This window comes from Podarcis melisellensis (assembly GCF_964234715.1).
Source record: "Podarcis melisellensis genome assembly, chromosome: 13".
In the NCBI taxonomy this organism is placed as follows: Eukaryota; Metazoa; Chordata; class Lepidosauria; order Squamata; family Lacertidae; genus Podarcis; species Podarcis melisellensis.
This window is the reverse complement of record NC_138545.1, coordinates 1,025,422-1,042,962: the sequence shown is the minus strand read 5'-3', so window position 1 is coordinate 1,042,962 and position 17,541 is coordinate 1,025,422. Positions and strand designations below refer to the sequence as shown.

General features: G+C 49.4%; 1 protein-coding gene and 2 long non-coding RNA genes across 8 annotated transcripts in view; 1 reads left to right on the top strand and 2 right to left on the bottom strand.

Moving 5' to 3' along the window:
• Positions 1–3,588: 3,588 nt before the first annotated feature.
• On the top strand, positions 3,589–17,273 carry LOC309355795 (2-acylglycerol O-acyltransferase 3-like). 3 transcript variants are annotated; one of them, XM_081886945.1, is made up of 8 exons: positions 3,589–3,789; positions 4,009–4,104; positions 5,202–5,309; positions 6,933–7,003; positions 7,176–7,380; positions 8,937–9,108; positions 14,662–14,864; positions 15,390–16,043. In XM_081886945.1, exons 2-8 carry the CDS (start codon positions 4,038–4,040, stop codon positions 15,542–15,544), a joined length of 981 nt encoding a protein of 326 aa, XP_081743071.1. In that variant the 5' UTR covers positions 3,589–3,789; positions 4,009–4,037; the 3' UTR covers positions 15,545–16,043. The 3 variants fall into 3 exon arrangements, with proteins under 3 accessions (XP_081743071.1, XP_081743070.1, XP_081743069.1); XM_081886944.1 differs by lacking the exons at positions 3,589–3,789; positions 4,009–4,104 and adding exons at positions 4,654–4,920; positions 17,102–17,273 and having other exon boundaries at positions 5,129–5,309; positions 15,390–15,586; XM_081886943.1 differs by lacking the exons at positions 3,589–3,789; positions 4,009–4,104 and adding an exon at positions 4,654–4,920 and having other exon boundaries at positions 5,129–5,309.
• On the bottom strand, positions 6,517–6,924 carry LOC309355949. Its single transcript, XR_014162660.1, has 2 exons — positions 6,603–6,924; positions 6,517–6,559 (listed from the first exon to the last, which is right to left on the bottom strand). It is a non-coding gene; the product is annotated as an uncharacterized lncRNA (long non-coding RNA).
• LOC309355904 overlaps positions 16,730–17,541 on the bottom strand; it is an 80,397-nt gene continuing 79,585 nt past the window's right edge. For all 4 annotated transcript variants that reach the window (XR_014162594.1, XR_014162595.1, XR_014162596.1 and 1 more), the window contains exon 2: positions 16,730–17,243. This is a non-coding gene — a long non-coding RNA (uncharacterized lncRNA). The remainder of the gene's footprint in view (positions 17,244–17,541) is intronic.

The window sequence follows — 17,541 nt, the reverse complement described above, 5'->3', positions numbered from 1 at the left end:
GTGATGGACTACATGGAACTGGCGGAAATGACTGGCAGAATCCGAGACCAGGGAGAAGAGTCGGTGGAGGAAGATTGGAAGAAATTTAAAGACTATTTACAGAAACATTGTAAAATTAATGACTGTTAGAAGGATGTTGGAATGATGTTATGTGATTTTAGCAGGAAAGATATAAAGGATTTGGGAATAACTGACTTAATTGGTGAAAGGAGGGAAGGTAAAGCTACATTATACTAAGATAAATTACAGAACTAAAATTTTAAAAGAGGGAAAGGATTTGCTGAAATGGATAATCGATTTAGAATACAAACAAGGGAGGTGCAAGGGATAAGTTATGGGAAGATTTGCTGTATTTTTCTTTGTTTTCTCTTTTTTGTTTCATGGATTTTATTTCTCTGCTTTTTATTTTTTCGTTCTTTAGTATCTTATCTTTTTTTCTTTACCTATTGGGATGTCTTGTATTGTTCTTTGTTTAAAATGTTTTTTACTTTTACTTTTTGTACCCCTTAAAACTTTAATAAATATTATTTAAAGAAATTGAACAAGTGGCCATGTCCCTGTCCCTACTTGGAACGGATGGACATGTCCTGGTGGACTGATTGGCTTCCGAACCTAGAGGACTTTTGATGATGTCACTAGGCCCATTGATAATTTTGCTTCTTTTCTGCTCCTGTGTACCTTGCTTATTGCAATGCTTGCAAAATACAATGCATAAAATGGTGTCACGAATGGTTTGGCCCCAGACTATAGCACTAGCCCAAGAATATCAGCCAGTCCCTCCTTGGGACAGAAGGCTGTCCAAAATAAAAGGGGGGGGGAATGAAGGGACAGGATACCCAAATCTTGACTGTGTGGTCACCCCAATTAGTGTGTAGTCACCCCAACTAGGCCTCAAGACTTCCCAAATTCTTTCTCTGGGGATGCAAACCTAAAATGCATTAGCTCTGCTGTATAACACAAAGCATAACACAAAGTAGCTGAAAGGAACAAAGATTTCTCCTCTTCTCAGGAAAAGATGACCTAGCCGCCAGCAGCGCATCCAGCTGATCAGCCTTCTCGCAACTTTCTTGGCTCGCTGACGGGAGCAATGCACACCCGACCCGTGGGAAAGGCCTCAAAGGCTACAACCCAATGCAAAAATCCTGAGGATCCATGTGGAACTGTGCTTTGTAACCACGTTTTTGTGCCATTGCGGCCCCACAAAACAGTGGGTGCGTGATTTTTTGGGTGCAGGCTGTAGCCATGGACATGCTATGTGATCTGGTGGTGAATTTGGGGTGACCCAATGTAAAATTCCTGAGGATCCATGGGCTTTTACCTCCCCCCTCCCAGGCAGCCTCCTTTATAGCTAGCCTCCCTCATCTCGCTCCCGATCGCTTGCCGATCAGCAGATTTGTTTCAACACCCCCTTCCCTCTTTCAAAAAAAGAAGCATGATCTGCTTTTTCCCCTGGGCAATTCGGCTCCAGGGACCACGCATTCGCTCCGTAAGACACACAGACATTTCCCCTTACTTTTTAGGAAGAAAAAAGTGCGTCTTATGGAGCGAAAAATGTGGTAAGTGGAATTCAGTCTTCCCCCTCTCCTCCTCCTCCCTCTTCCTTAAAAACCCTGCTCTTCCTGGCTGGGTCTCTTTCCTCTCTCTCCCCACCCCCAGCCAACCCACCTCCCCATTCCTGGGTTATGGGTTCGGCCCCACGCTGGGCCAAATATTCCTGCATTGCACGGGGAGGGGGGGTAGACTAATGACCCTCCCCTTCCAGCTCTGCTATTCTATTATTGTATATATGGGCAACTTAAAAACACTGATAGGATTGTAGAGCTGGAAGGGAACCCGGGGGGTCATCTAGTCCACCCCAACCCCAACCCCCGCAATGCAGGATTCGTCGGAAGAATCGGGAGCCAGGAAGAACCAAATTTCAATAAAGAATGGGGAGAGTTTAAAATGCATTTGGAAAAAATTATTGTAAACAACAACATTCCCTCGTAGGTTTGACAGAAAACGTGTAGTAAAAATTCGAGTCATGGATTGGAGTAAGGACTTATAATAACTGGAGTCAGGGAGGAGATGCAGAACAAAAATTGTAACCTAAGGATCCACAGAGGGGGGGGAGTCAAAGAAATATGATGTTTGTATTTTGATTCTTTTTAAAATTGAAAATGAAAAAGAGGAACCTTTGGCCCAGCATGGGCTCGAACCCGCGACCTTGAGATTAAGAGTTTCCTGCCATACCCTCCAAGTGTCCTGATTTTCCAGGGACAGTCCCAGAATTCCGAAGGCCCTCCAGGCTTCTGATGTTTAGTTGTGAATTTTAATTGTGGGTGTTCATGTTTTCATAGGATTGTTTTGATTTTTTGATATATATTTTTGTAAACCAGTGTTTTACCTTCCTAATGTGCCATTAGATTATAAACTACCATATTTTTCTCCCTATAGGACACACTTTTTCCTCCCAAAAATTGAAGGGGAAATGTGTGTGCGTCCTATGGGGCAAATGCAGGCTTTCGCTGAAGCCTGGAGAGCGAGAGGCATCGGTGCGCAAGGCTTGCGGATAGCAGCCTGTTCTGGGGGCTGGGCCCCCGCCCCGCGGCTGGGGGGAGGATATATTTTTAAAATTCATTTCCCAAAAAAACCCCGAGGTGCGTCCTATAGGCCAGTGCTCCCTATAGGGCGAAAAATACGGTACCTCTTATACAACGAAAAATAATATTGGGCTCCGATACATCAATATAGAAAGGGATGATCTACAAGGACGTGTTGCTGGAGGTGCCAAAACGAGAATACGCCTCTTTTAAGCGTCTCCTTATGCAATGTCTGATGCTTACAGATTTCTGGAGGAAAGTATTTGGATATATAAATGCTAATTTGCAGAGAGGCTGCCCTGCCCTGAGGCAGGAAGCAATGTCCTTGCCAGGAAAGGTTTGCGTAATTTCCACCTCCCCCCCCCCCCCAGGGTCAGGTCAGCTTGGACCTCACTGCCCTGCCTGGCAGGAGACGGAGGAGGGGGCAACCTTTGAACACCCCCACCCACTTCAAAAACCCTGGTGACTCCTCACCCTGTCTTTCTTCCAGGGGCACCTAAAGGCCATCAGAAGGAGCTGCGCTTGGTCCCTTTGAAAGGAAGGCAGCTGCAGCTGCGGATCCTCAGAGCACTCTTCACCCGCTCAGAGGCACTCTTTCTTCCCTAGAGCTACAGTGCCACCAAAGCTGCGATTCCTGCCTTGCAAAGGGTTGGGCTGGATGACCCCTGGGGGTCCCTTCCAACTATACGGCTTTATGGTTCCACCATAAGTCCCACTGTTTTTGAAATGTTCCCTGCTTTTTATTGCATTTTATGCTGCTCTGAGCCCAGCTTTGGCTGGGGAGGGCGGGATATAAATAAATTATTATTATTATTATTATTATTATTATTATTATTATTATTATCATCATCTCCTAGAGCACAGCTTTCTCCGTGGTTTGGAGAAGGGAGGCGGGCAGATGGGGCAATCGATCCTTGGTAACCCAACCTTGTGGGCCAAGAGGGCGGGGCGGCCCTGGGATGAGGGCCAAGGGGAGGGAGCCGAGGGCCAGCAAGGCAGGTGCCAGGCAGGGCTGGGAGTCAAAAGAAACAAATCTGACATGCCTTGTCTCCTTTCGGAGGAGGAGAGCTCAGCCAGGTCCCCTTTGCCTCACCTGGGTGACAGCGGCATCCCTATTGCCAACTCACCTGGCTACCAAAGTGCAGGTGGCAGAGAGACAGACGGGTGCATTGCAGCCACGGGCAAGACAACATCTTCTCCTGGACAAGTGAGCCTCTTTCCTCCTCCTCCTGCCCCACATGCTGCCCCCTTCCTAAGGGCACGGCTGAAGGGGAGCAGCTGGGCTTTGGGATGCAGGTCAGAGGCCACCTGTGCTGAACACACCTGCGTCTTCACGCTCTCCCTTCTGCCAAGGCAGGGGCCCCTCCTGGCTGGAGTCCTGCTGCAGATCCCCCCCAATTCCCCCCCTTGTGGATTTTCTCCCCAGGATCTCTTTCTGAGACCCAGGGTCAGAAGATGGCTCTGCAGAAGCACCTGGAGGCTCTTAGCGTCTTCCAGTGGGTCCTCACCTTCCTCTTCTTTGGTAAGTTGGGAGCTGGGTGGGTGGGAGGGAGGGGCAGGGGGTGCTCAGGGAAGAGGGGCAGCTTGGCCTCCCCCTCTTCCTGGGGCCATGGGCCTTCGGAGGTCCTCTGGCAGGCCAGGCCCCTGTAATAAAAGGAAATCTGCCCTTATTCCCTTATGGGGGACACAAGAGCCCTTAGAGAGTCCTTTGCAGGTTCTCCATCGGGAGGAGGAAAGAACAGAGGCCAAGCAGAGAATATTGAGAAGCAAAGCAGCTAGTCTGATCTTTATTGAACTGTTGCAACAGGCTGCTCCCCTCACACACAGGAAAGGAGGAGGAGGACCCTGAACCAAGGTGTGCCCACCGTCATATAGACATTTTAAATTGGCCGCCCTGGAGTCCAGGACCACCCCCAGAAACTTCATACCTACATCGCAGAAAGGGCGATCTACAGCAGAAATCTGAGTGCCTTGTTTACCTCCTGTCTGGCAGGTCACCTGTTAACGCTCACTTAGTTCCTGAGCCAGCTCACAGGCTCACCCTATTCACACACAGACATACCCTTAAGACAGGATTTGTGAAGGAAAAGACAATGGGGAGGCTTTTCCATTTTCCTTCGACCTTGCAGAGAAATCGTTTGGTCAGTTTGGGGGTCAAAATGGTTTCAGGGCTGTTTTCCTGTGCAGCTTCAGACATGTGGTTTATATATTTATGTACGTGTTTGCTTGGTACATTTATGAGCATTTATTATATATATATAAGACCTTAATTTTTTTATTTCACCCCCCTCCCCCAAAAGCCAAACCCCCTCTTCTTTCCAAAGCAGATTTGGGCCAGGTGAGTCTGGACTAAGGAGTCAGCACCGCAGGGGGTTGGGCTAGATGACCCTGGGGTGCCCCTTCCAACCTAAAATGTTCTTCTGGGTTTAGGGGGGCTTCAGATCACATTCTCGCGGGTCCCGTGAAATTGGGGTTGTGGTCCCAGGCAGGGCTTTGTAATGGTTTTTTTAAAAAAAGAAATTTATTTATTTGGTTTTTCAAATCAGAATTTGGCAATCACATATCCAGCATACAACATAAAAACAAGATTCCACAGAATCTCCTTCCCTCACCCCCCAGGTCCCTTCTTCTCCGTTCTCCTGGTCTACCTGCTCTTCACCTCCTTCTGGCCTATCAGCGTCCTGTATTTCGCCTGGTGGATCTTCGACTGGGATACGCCAGAGAGAGGTGAGTTTGATTCTCTCCAACCAGGGCCAGATTTGGGTCCTTTATATGTCCAGCTGTCCTTTGTCCACAACAATTTGTCATTGTTTTTTGAGTTGAATATATGCTTTATGGTAACTGACGGGCATAATAGTTATCTAAAGCCATGCAACCAGTCTATGCAGATCGTAAGGTAAAGGTCAAGGGACCCCTGACCATTAGGTCCAGTCGTCACCAACTCTGGGGTTGCGGTGCTCATCTCGCTTTATTGGCTGAGGGAGCCGGCGTACAGCTTCCGGGTCATGTGGCCAGCATGACTAAGCCGCTTCTGGCGAACCAGAGCAGCACACGGAAACGCCGTTGACCTTCCTGCAAGAGTGGTACCTATTTATCTACTTGCCCTTTGACGTGCTTTCGAACTGCTAGGTGGGCAGGAGCAGGGACTGAGCAACGGGAGCTCACCCCGTCGCAGGGATTCGAACCACCGACCTTCTGATCGGCAAGTCCTAGGCTCTGTGGTTTAACCCCCAGCGCCACCTGCGTCCCAGATGCAGATCGTAGGTACCCTATATATAGAAATGAGCAAACCAGGGATAATTAAGGGAACAGGCTAGCAGGCGGGGCCCATGACTTACATCACAGGAGCCTACACAACACAAAACACTGTTGCTGTAGGTAGGTTTTATTTTATTTGTTTTTTATCTTATATTTTGCATATGTGCATCCAGGTTTTTTTCCTTTAAATTTTTTGGGGGCCCTAAACTATAGCCTGTTTAGCTTATAGGTAAATCCGACACTGCCCCCAACCCTACCCAGAGGTCAGGTGAAAGGCGCCTCTCCTTGTCTGAGAAGGGTGCTGAGCCCCACACCCAGACCCACACAGCTGGAGCTGCTGCCTCGCCCTGCCCCTCCTCCTCCAGCTCACCCCCTTCCCCTGGGGCAGCGTGCGACCATCCCAAACCTGTTTCCGTCTCTGCTATTTACTGTTATCTATTTTCCAAGACAGGTTCCAATAGATGACACAATGGCAGAAGGCATTTCATTACTCTCTCTCTCTCTCTCTCTGTATGGAGGGCAGAAAAATCAGCTGCATTTATTTATGCATTTATCATTTTTTATTAAATTTTGCTATAAAAACACACACAAAATCCTGTAATTGACAGGAATCAAAAGAAATATAACATGGAATCAGAGTTGGCAGGGTCCCCAAGGAGCATCTTGCTCCTCATGATTGATTGATTGATTATAATTTTATTTATACCCTGCCCATCTGGCTGGGCTGCCCCAGCCACTCTGGGCGGCTTCCAACACACACACACACACACACACACACACACACACACACACACACACACTAAAACATCAAGTATTAATAGTAACAATCAGATCCTACATAAAAAGTCACAATAACTTTAAAATAACTTACACCAAGTAAAGCAATATGCAATAATCCATTGGAATTCAATAATAAACACTAAAATTAAGCATCAGTGAGTCATAACTAATTAAATGAATTTTTAAGCAGAGGTTGGGTGGTCATCTGCCAGGGATTCCTCAGTTGTGATTCCTGCAATGCAGGGGGTTGGGCTGGATGACCCCTGGGGGTCCCCTTCCAACCCCACAGTTCTCTGACTCTTCCCTTTGCAGGTGGGCGCCGCAGTGACTGGGTGAGGCGCAGCAGAGTCTGTGAGTTCCACCGGGATTATTTCCCCATCAAGGTATGAGAAGGGGGTTGGCAGGGCTCCTGAAGGATGCCCAGGGTCTCTGGAACCCCTGGAGACCAGATCACGGACAAGGAGGAGGCGGCGGCCGTCAAAGGCTGCTGGCCTCTGAATGTGACATTCGGGTGGGGGTCCAAATGCCAAAGGCCTCGCCCCTCTTGCCTTGCAGCTGGTGAAAACAGCCGAACTGCCCCCAACGCGGAACTATGTCCTGGGCTCCCACCCCCACGGGATCATCTGCGCGGGGGCCTATTCCGCCTTCTGCACCGAGGCCACCGGCTTTTCCCGCACCTTCCCTGGCCTCCGCCCCAGCCTGGCCATCCTCGCAGGGGTGTTACGCATACCCGTCTACCGGGAGTACCTGATGAGCTCAGGTAAGGCCAACGGGGCGAGGAATGGAGAAGGGATTAAGGGCAGGGAGTCCACAGGGGGTCAAGACATCGGTCGGGGTGGGGAAGTGGGGTGGCCCCTCCCCTAAGGACCATCTTCAAGAACCCTGCCTGGCCCATCCAATGGGAGGAACCACCCCACTCTCAGGAATGCCCTTCTAGCGCCCCTGGGAATAGAATTCCCCAGCAAGAATGTCTGTTTTTCCTGCCATTGTTTGCTCCTGTGCAAATGAAATGGGGCGTTTGTTTGTGCAAATGATGATGATGGTGGTGATGAGGAGGATAATTATTCTTATTTATACCCCGCCCATCTGGCTGAGTTTTCCCAGCCACTCTGGGTGGCTTCCAACAGAATATTAAAGACACGATAAAACACCAAACATTAAAAACTTCCCTAAACAGGGCACCCTTCAGATGTCTCCTAAAAGTCAGATACTGTAGATTCTGGCATATAAGACAACCTTTTAACCCCAGAAAATTCTCTTAAAAGTCAGAGGTCGTCTTATACGCTGGGTATCGGTTTGCTGGGCAGCAGCAGTGGGCAGCAGGCTCTGCGCCGGGAGGAAGCTGCCCTGCGATGCTAAGCCGGCTTTGCTGGGGGGCTTCCTCCTGGTGTGGAGTGGCCAATTTAGGGGGTCATCTTATACGCCCAGTTGCCTAATACGCCGTAATCTACGGTAATTGTTTTTCTCTTTGACATCTGATGGGAGGTCATTCCACAGGGCGGGCACCACTACTGAGAAGGCCCTATGCCCTGTAGCTTCACTTCTCGTAGGGAGGGAACCGCCAGAAGGCCCTTGGCTCTGGACCTCAGTATCCAGGCTGAACGATGGGGGTGGAGACGCTCCTTCAGGTCTACTGGGCCGAGGCCGTTTAGGGCTTTCAAGGTCAGCACCAACACTTTGAATTGTGCTCAGAAACGTACTGGGAGCCAATGTAGGTCTTTCAGGACCGGTGTTATGTGGTTTCCCAGTCACCAGTCTGGCTGCCGCATTTTACATTAGTTGTAGTTTCTGGGTTACCTTCAAAGGTCGCCCCACCTAGAGCGCATTGCAGTAGTCAAAGCGGGAGACAACCAGAGCATGCACCACTCTGGCAAGACAGTCTGTGGGCAGATAGGGCCTCAGTCGGTGTACCACATGGAGCTGGTAGACAGCTGTCCTGGACACAGAACTGACCTGCGCCTCCAGGGACAGCTGTGGGTCCAGAATGACTCCCAGGCTGCGCACCTGGTCCTTCAGGGGGACAGTTGCCCCATTCAGGACCATGGAGCCCCCACACCTGCCCGCCCCCCTTTGCCCCCCAAAGCAATACTTCTGTCTTGTCAGGATTCAACCTCAATCAGTTAGACACCGTCTCTCCTCCAACCACTTCCACACGCACTGATCCTTTGCCAGCGACCCTTTTGCCCTTTAACCGACTCGCAGAATTTCAGAGTTGGAGGAGAATAGCGGGGGTCCTCTAGTCCAACCCTCTGCAAAGCAGGGAACCCCTGGAGATGTTTCACACCCACAATAATGTTTGCTTTCTCCCACTTCCAGGGATGGTCTCAGTCAACAAAAGGTCCCTGGATTTCCTCCTGAGTGGCCCCCCCGGACACGCGGTGGTCATTGTGGTGGGGGGCGCGTCCGAGTCCCTGGACAGCGCCCCCGGAGAGCATCGTGTCTGCCTTCAAGGGAAGAAGGGCTTCGTGCGCGTAGCGCTGCAACACGGGTAGGGGCACCGAGGAAGCAAGGGGGGTCCGGGGGGGCGTGTTGGGTGTAGGTCAGCAATATCTTGGGCCTAGTGAGCGTGGCAGTGCTTCCTGGTGGATTTTGCCCCAATGAAGCAATTGCGAGAACAGAAGGTCCCTGTCCTTCCTTGCTCTATAATTTTTTTATTACATTTTTCTTATGTTTTCACAATAACCTTCCTAACAAATAATTCCACTGTTCCATAAGTGGACTTTCCACCTACACAGTGTTTTTACTCAAAGCTACTGTGCTGTATCTTCATCTATTACAAAAAAATTAGTACAATTATTTTGTCATTTTTATTCTGCTGCTTTTATCTCGAATCCTGTCCGCGATTTCATTTGACTGTAATGTTTTTTAAGTAATCCACAAACGGCCTCCATCCTTCTGTAAAAAGTTAATCATTCTGATCTCTTAATTTTGCTGTGAGCTTTGCCGTTTCTGCCTAGTCCATTTCCTTCAAAGGCCACTCCTCCTTCGTTGGGACCTTCACTTTTCCCCAATTAAGTTTTCTCTTAATGTATAACAGGCCATGAATTCCATAGTCCCTGCCTTCCCACAGCCTAGCCTACCTTGCAAGCTTCTTGGTTGGATCAAATGCTCTCCCTGACCCGACATTCCTTCTGTGAGTTATGATCCGTAATCTGTTCTGTTGAACGTCTGTTTCGACTGCAAACAGGTGAAATTCTTTGGCGTCCAGCACTCTTCCGAAAAATCAGCTCACATAACAAAGCATAAAACCCCATATTTGAATACCCCACCAGTGACAGGACGTAACTTCCTGAGCTATTAACCCTATAAGCTCTGGGTCTCCTCACACCCCCTCCTTCTTGTCCTGTACCACTGGGGTGAATGTAAGTACTACTACTTACCCCAAACACAACCCTTCACAGAACTCCCCGTGTCTTTGGACGCTCAAAGGTTTAGTGAACCCATCTGCCAGATTCTTCTGGCTCAGACAGTATTTCAGATTTACTAAGCCTGTCTGGACACTCTGACATACATTTTGGAAATGTATGTCTAAATGTTTAGTTCTGGACTTGAACTGTCCAGACCCTGCCAACGTCAAACAGGGTTGATTGTCTTCCCAAACGGTGATGGGCAAGCAACACTCCCCACAGATCTCTTGGACCAAACACTTGTAGAGCTGCAGTTCCCTACAAAGCTCTGACAACGCGCTGAATTCAGCTTCTGTAGAGGAAAGCGCAATGAGACTTTGCTTTCGGGACTTCCACCCAACTAGAGATTCTCCAAACTTCACTACCAACCCAGACCCTGATTTCCTATCCCCAAGATTTGCCCAATCACTGTCAGTCCAGGATGTGAGCTGTGTGTCACCCTCAGCTGACAGTTTGAGGCAGAAATCTTTGGTATCCTGCAGATACCACAGCACTCTCTTGATGCCATTCCAGGCAGTCATGCTTGGCTTTGTAGCTTCCCTGCTGAGCAGATTTGTGGCAAACGATATGTCTGGTCTGCTCCATTGGGAAAGATACAACAAACTCCCTAGAGCTGACTGAAGGATCTCAGCGTTTTCGAACTCAGAACATTCCCGAGCTGACTGTCTTTCACATAGCTCGTTTCCATGGTTGTTCTGATCCCTGCACACTCAGCCATCCTGAACTTCTCAAGCAACTGCTCAATCTCGCTTTTCTGACTGAGCAAGAAACTGCCGTCCTCGGTTCTATCTATCTGGACGCCTAGGTACACCTTTAACGGTCCTAGGTTCCTGAGTTTAAAATGCTTTTTATGCTCTTTGGCAAAACCTTGCACCTGTTTACCTGTCTTAGCCACATGTATGATGTCATCAACAAAGACCAACACTGTGTCTCTCCTGACCCCTTCAGGTTGTTGTTGTTTAGTCATGTCCGACTCTTCGTGACCCCATGGACCAGAGCATGCCAGGCACTCCTGTCTTCCACTGCCTCCCACAGTTTGGTCAGACTCATGTTTGTAGCTTCGAGAACACTGTCCCACCATCTCATTCTCCGTCGTCCCCTTCTCCCTCTGCCCTCCATCTTTCCCAACATCAGGGTCTTTTCCAGGGAGTCTTCTCTTCTCCTGAGGTGGCCAAAGTCTTGGAGCCTCAGCTTCCGGATCTGTCCTTCCAGTGAGCACTCAGGGCTGATTTCCTTCAGAATGGAGATGTTTGATCTGCTTGCAGTCCATGGGACTCTCAAGAGTCTCCTCCAGCACCAGAATTCAAAAGCATCCATTCTTTGGCGATCAGCCTTCTTTATGGTACAGCTCTCACTTCCATACATCACTACTGGGAAAATAATAGCTTTAACTATACGGACCTTTGTTGGCAAGGTGATGTCTCTGCTTTTTAAGATGCTGTTTAGGTTTGTCATTGCTTTTCTCCCAATATCCCTTCAGGTACAGGCAGCTATCTGCAAGACTCTTCCAGAAACTCATACTTTCCAAAGTTTCATTCAGACACAAATTCCAGTTTCTGGCCGATTGCTTGAGGCCATAGATGGATTTGTGTAACTTCCGCACTACATCTGGCTTATTGCCCTCGAACCCTGGAGGAGGTAGCATGTACAGATCCTCCTTCAGATCTGAGTTCAAATAAGCAACATCCACATCAAAATGATGTACCTGGCAACCCCTCTGGGCAGCAACTGCTAGTAGCAAGCACAGAGTTTCACTCCTAGAAGTTGGAGCATACACTTCAGTGTAATGCAGCCCTTTTCTCTTAATGAAACCTCTAGCTACTAGCCTAGCTTTGTACTGTGGTGCTCCTGTCGCTATGGGTTTAATTCTGTAAACCCAATGACAGCGCATGGCATGGCCTGTTTACCTGCTGGCAGTGTTGTGGTGGAGAACACACCTTGAGACTTCATTGAGTTCAACTCGTTCTCCATTGCCTCATGCCATTTCCTGGCTTCTGCCTGAGGCAACTGTTGCACTTCCTCAAAACTTTCTGGTTCGCATTGAGCCAAACCAAGCCACACACTAGTGACTGAGAACCTTTTGGGCAGCTTCCCTTTCGTAGTGCGTGCAGAACGCCTTGGCACTACGTCAGATTCCCCCTCTCACCCTGAGGTACTGGGACCAGCACGCGTGTCCTTGTCCTCAGCAGACTCCCCCTCTGACTGACTGCGTCTTCTGAACTTAGCTGGACTGGTAGGAGAAGTTGGCGCACTCCGAGGCTCTTGCTTAACAGCCTCTGGAGATGGCCATTCCTGCTCCTGCTCCTGGTCAGAGACCTGATCCTCAGCAGGTTCAGTTACTAACTCTCCCTCTTCAGCAGAGTCAAGCAAACAGAGAGAATGTCAGGATTCCCATGGATGCCTGTCCACCCACTTTGCTCACAAAACTCAGAACTCCTGCTGACAAGAACCTGTGACTGATTGCCCTCTGGATAAGCAAATCTTCACTCCTTTGTCCCTCGCTCATTCCCACAAAAGATCATTTTCTGGGACCTGGGGCCACCCTTCCTGCATTAGCTTTCGGCACAAGAACCAAAGCCTCACACCCAAACACACGAAATAAATGTACCTTTGGTTTCTTACCATGCAAGAGAAAATAGGGTGCGCCCCCTTACAGCAGAGTTGTAGGAACGATTCAGAGTGAATTTCTCCGTTTTCCAAGCTTCCGCCCAGAAGCATTGTAGTAAGCCTGAGTCAAAAAGCATCGCTTCCACCGCTTCCTGGAATGTTCTGTTCCGCCTTTCTGCCACCCCGTTTTCCTGTGGTGAGTGCAGAACCGTCAACCTGTGACGGATCCCTTTCTGGTGAAAGTAATTCTGCAACGCAGTGAACTCCCCACTGTGGTTTGATTGGAAACTGGAAACCCTCAGTGAGAATTGGAGTTCCACTGCAGTGACCCACTCCCTCAGCATGGTGGCAGCTTCACCCTTGTCCTTCAGAGGTATCACCCAGCTGTTTCTGGAGTAATCATCTGTCAAGGTTAAAACCTATTTAGCCGCACCCAGACTTGCAAAAAGGCATAAGCCCAAAATATCTGCATGAACAAACTCAAAAGGTTTCTTGGTTACGCTGTCAGACCTAGGATAACTGCTCGTTTTTACCTTTGCCTTCTTGCATGCTCTGCAATCCAGGAACTTAGCACATGACTTCATTTTGCACCCCTCAGTGCACCCTGGTATTTTTCTCACATATCCCCAATTGCAGGGGGACATCCTCCTGTGCCACAAATAATGACACATATAGTGAGTAGGAACATTTGCACACTGTGCCTGTGCTGACCCAGTGTTACCCTTACCTGCTTGAGATGTTTCCAGAATAGCCTGATATGACATTCAACACTGAATGTTGTTCAGTGTTCCAGTCCCGCCCCTGGAAATAGAGCATGCATTATTCTCAAAGCAAACCTTAAACCCATCTCTAACTAAAGAAGACACAGACAATAGACAGCATTTCATCCCTGGGACCACAAATGCTTCCAGTTCAGCCTGCAAAAAAGGAACAAAAACAGAGCCAACAGTTGTCAGCTGTCTCTTGGAACCATCAACAAGCGTTTTTCCTTCAGAAACAGCCCTGCAGTTCCGCATTTGGCCACCAGATGGCAGCAGATGATGACTGGCTCTGCTGTCAATTACCCAGCGCTGTACGTTGCTCTGGTCGCTGTCCTTGACTGTTGCTATGGAAACTGCAAAATGATGTGACATTGCGTCTCTGTCAGTTCCTCTGGGACCTTTTCTTATGTTCCCACACCGGTCCGTTACCCTAACCTGGTTGCCCAGGGCAATGGCCTTGGAGGCATTCTGTGCAGCTTCCTTGGGACTGTTTACGCAGGTGGGTTTCCGAGCCACAACGATAACATCTCGTAGCTAAAGCCTTCACGGTGTCCTCTTTCACTGCCCCCCCCCTCTTGGAAGCAGGACTGCCTGGGCCTGCGTGCCCCCCCCCCACCGATGTTCCTCCCCATTGCATAGGCGACCCGAGACAAACTGCAACGTTAGGTCGGCAAGGTACACGGCTTCTAGAGTTAGGCACAAATTGTCATAACTCTTGTCTAGTGAGCTCAGAAGAATGTAAACTTTCAAATCTTCTGGAAAATTCATGTTTAACTGTCTCAGTCGGTTAAACACAGCCACCAATTTAGTCACATGTTCTCTGATGCTGTCCCCCGGATGTAGCCTCAGCTCAAACAAACTTCTGGCGACATTGATTTTGGCTCCTGCTGTGGTTCTGTGATGGACCCTCTCAAGAGCCGGCCAAATTACCTGGGTGGCTGACTCCATAACCTGTGAGTTATGAACCATAACCTGTTTTGTTGAACGTCTGTTTTGACTGTGAACAGCTGAAGTGCTTTGGCATCCAGCACTCTTCCGATACGCCACTCTGCTCCTCCTGGCTTCAGCAGAGCATAACAGATAGCAAGTGTGTGTGTAGGCATCTGAGGCATACAGAAAAACCCTCGTACGCAGCTCCTCCTAATCTAAGAAGCGATTTATTGTACAGCACCAGAATAAATCAATGACCCGGGAGAGCGCACCAACATGCTGTCTCTCCCTCTCTCAAAACAGAAAGTAAATTCTTCCTCCTCTTCCTCCTCGCAGGGCTGACCTGGTGCCCGTTTACACCTTTGGGGAGAATGACATTTTCCGACTGATCCGGTTCCCTGACGGCAGCTTCACTCGCCGCTTCCAGCTCAGTTTTAAGCAGCTGATCGGCTTCGCCCCTTGTCTCTTCAGCGGGAGGGGCCTCTTCTCCAGCACCTCTTGGGGGCTCCTGCCCATGGCTGCCCCCCTCACGGTGGTGGGTAAGGACCCACAAGGCTCCTCGTTCCTTCCTTAGCCTTCGCCCTGCACCCCAAAATCCCAACTCACCAACCTACTTGCAAAGAGCCACAAACTCTTCAACATCGTATAAAACAGCAGTGCATCTCCCTTTCGCCCTTAGAACTAAATCGGAGACCTGTGGAGTTGAATGGGAGCCCCAAGGGTCATCTACTCCAACCCCTCTGCAATGCAGAAATCAAACGAGCCGCCTCGTTTTATGGGGCTTGCTATGGAGGGAGCTACCATTGTGTGCGTGTGTTCACCCACCCACCCACCGATTTCCTCCTCCCCTTCCTTGGAGGTTTATAAGCAGAGGTTGGATGGCCATTAATCAAGGGGTTGGGCTAAATGACCCTTGGGGTCCCCTCCATTCCTGCCACCCCTGAAACCCAAGCACAGGGTGCAAAGCTGCTGGGGGGGGGGGGAGGCCCTGGCTGCCATGTGTGGGGGCAGGGAGGGGCAGAGCAGACCCCCCCAACTGTCCACACTTCTTCTCCTTCCTGCAGTGGGGAAGCCTATCCCGGTCCCGCTCCGCCCGCACCCCACTGAGGACGAGGTGAACAGCCTCCACGCGCTCTATGTCAAGGCCCTGAAGGAGCTCTTCGACGCCCATAAAGAATCCTGCGGCCTCCCGGCCTCCCAGCAGCTCCTCATTACCTAGAGGGACCCAGACCTGACCCGAAGCAGCATCAGGGGACACAAGGTTGTGATGGGGGGGAGACACGCAGGAGACTTTGTTCCTCCCATCCCTGTCTGTATACACCGTTTCCAATAAAAGGCGCTGTGCCCGATGTCTGATTTTGGGTCCTTGGTGCCCGAACCCCCTTTTTGTGCCCACCTGCGGAGCCCAAGGCTGGTTGTCTCATTCACACGTGTATTATTAACCTGAGGTTTGCAGAGCCTGGCAGCAAGAAAAGCAGGCCGTGGCCCTGTTAGAATACCTGCTCCATGACTACCGTCATGGGATTGTTGTCTTTTACATGACAGTGTATGTTTTGACTCCACAGAGTGGGAAGTGAAGGAGACAGGATGTTTGTGTTCTGTGAAGTGGGACTATTGTCCTTTGTTCTTCCTCTTTGCTGTCTGATGCTAGAAAGAGAGGGAGCCATGTTGCAGTGCTCCGTGTGTGTTTATATGTAAATAAAGTAGATTAGCCAAAATGCTGAGTTCTGTTACGCATGATGTGCATACTCTGCAGATCCCTAAGTGTGCCGGTGTCGGATCTGTGGTGCAAGTTTGAGGGGGCTGCCCACTTGCCCCTCAGGTGAGTGGTCAGGAACTTGTCTGCCTGCAAGAGAAAAGATCATTCGGACATGCAGGCCCAACTCTTACTTGGAAAATGGGGGCCCTGCTCTTATGGTCCAGGAAAAAGAGGGAGGGGAAGCAGGGCTTGGGGATCTGTTTGCCTGGGTGGCTCGAGGACCCTTCTCTGACTGCAGGAGCAACTCAGGACATGCCCGTTTCGGGTGGAGGCAGGGCGGGGGGGTGCCAGGGGTCTCAGGCCAAAAGGGATGGGAGAGAGGGCCACGGTTCAGCATTCCCCTTTGCCCACGCATCGTGTGCACTCTGTGCATGCCCCAAGGCAACCCCCAGCTTGCACCCTGCTGAAGAATAGCTTTGGTTTCTTTTGGAATGGAAATCTGGGCATTGCTTGTTGCAGTGGACAAGTTATCCCCTGAGGTCCTCATGCAGGTCAGAGAAATAAATGCCAGCAAAAAGCGGCTGTTCAGCCCCATCGTCCTTTCCTGGTTGCCAAGGTGAGTTGAAATCTGGGTATCCCTGGTCGCAGTGCGCCCCGCGAGGCCCTTTCCCCAGTCAGGATAAATCAAGAGACCGCAGCCAGGTATAGGAAAGCGAGAAGCAGCTATTAAGCCTTGTCTTTATTCTTGCGATAAGCTTTCAACCTCTAAACCAGGAAAGAATAAGCCCCAAACAAAGGCATGTAACTCCTTTTAGAAGTTACATTTCCCCTCCACAATTCATTTCATTCAAACTTCATGCCCTGCCATAAAACAGGTGGAGTGATAGACAGACCTTTGAGTCCATGACCTGTCAGCTGTCAGTCAAGCTGTCAGTGTATTGCCTGCCTTTTCCTCTCGGAGCAAATATTTTACCTTCCTTTTGGCATTACAGTTACGTCAGCTCAGTTCTGCTCATCCAGTCTCTTGTGCCAATATGGTGAGTATACAGTATTATTTTTCTGTCTGTCCTTTATCAGGTCAGGTGGCCCATTGACAGCTGAGGGGAAAAGGTCCGAGTTGGTGCTCTTCTGCTTCTGGGATCATGGCCACCCCTGCTCTGCCCAGCACTGCGGCTCAGAAACTCTTTATTTATGCTCATGTATTTCTTGTTTTACCCTCCTGTACAAAATAAAACAGTTTGTTTGGATATTTACAGTATTTTTCCATTGCTTTCCATTCATACAACAGGGTTTTATTGACTTAAGTAATGATTTCCACAAACCTGGGAAGGCTCAGTCGGTAGAGAACGACGTTAAATAAGTTGGAGTTCTTGTTATTAAAAATACTAAGTAAAAAGCACACCAAGAACTCTGGCCGATATAAGTTTCAGTAGTGAGAGTGGTCCCTACTCGCAAATCAATAGTCAATTGTAACCAAAACTAATCCATTCAAAAGTGAGTATTCTGAGGATTACAAA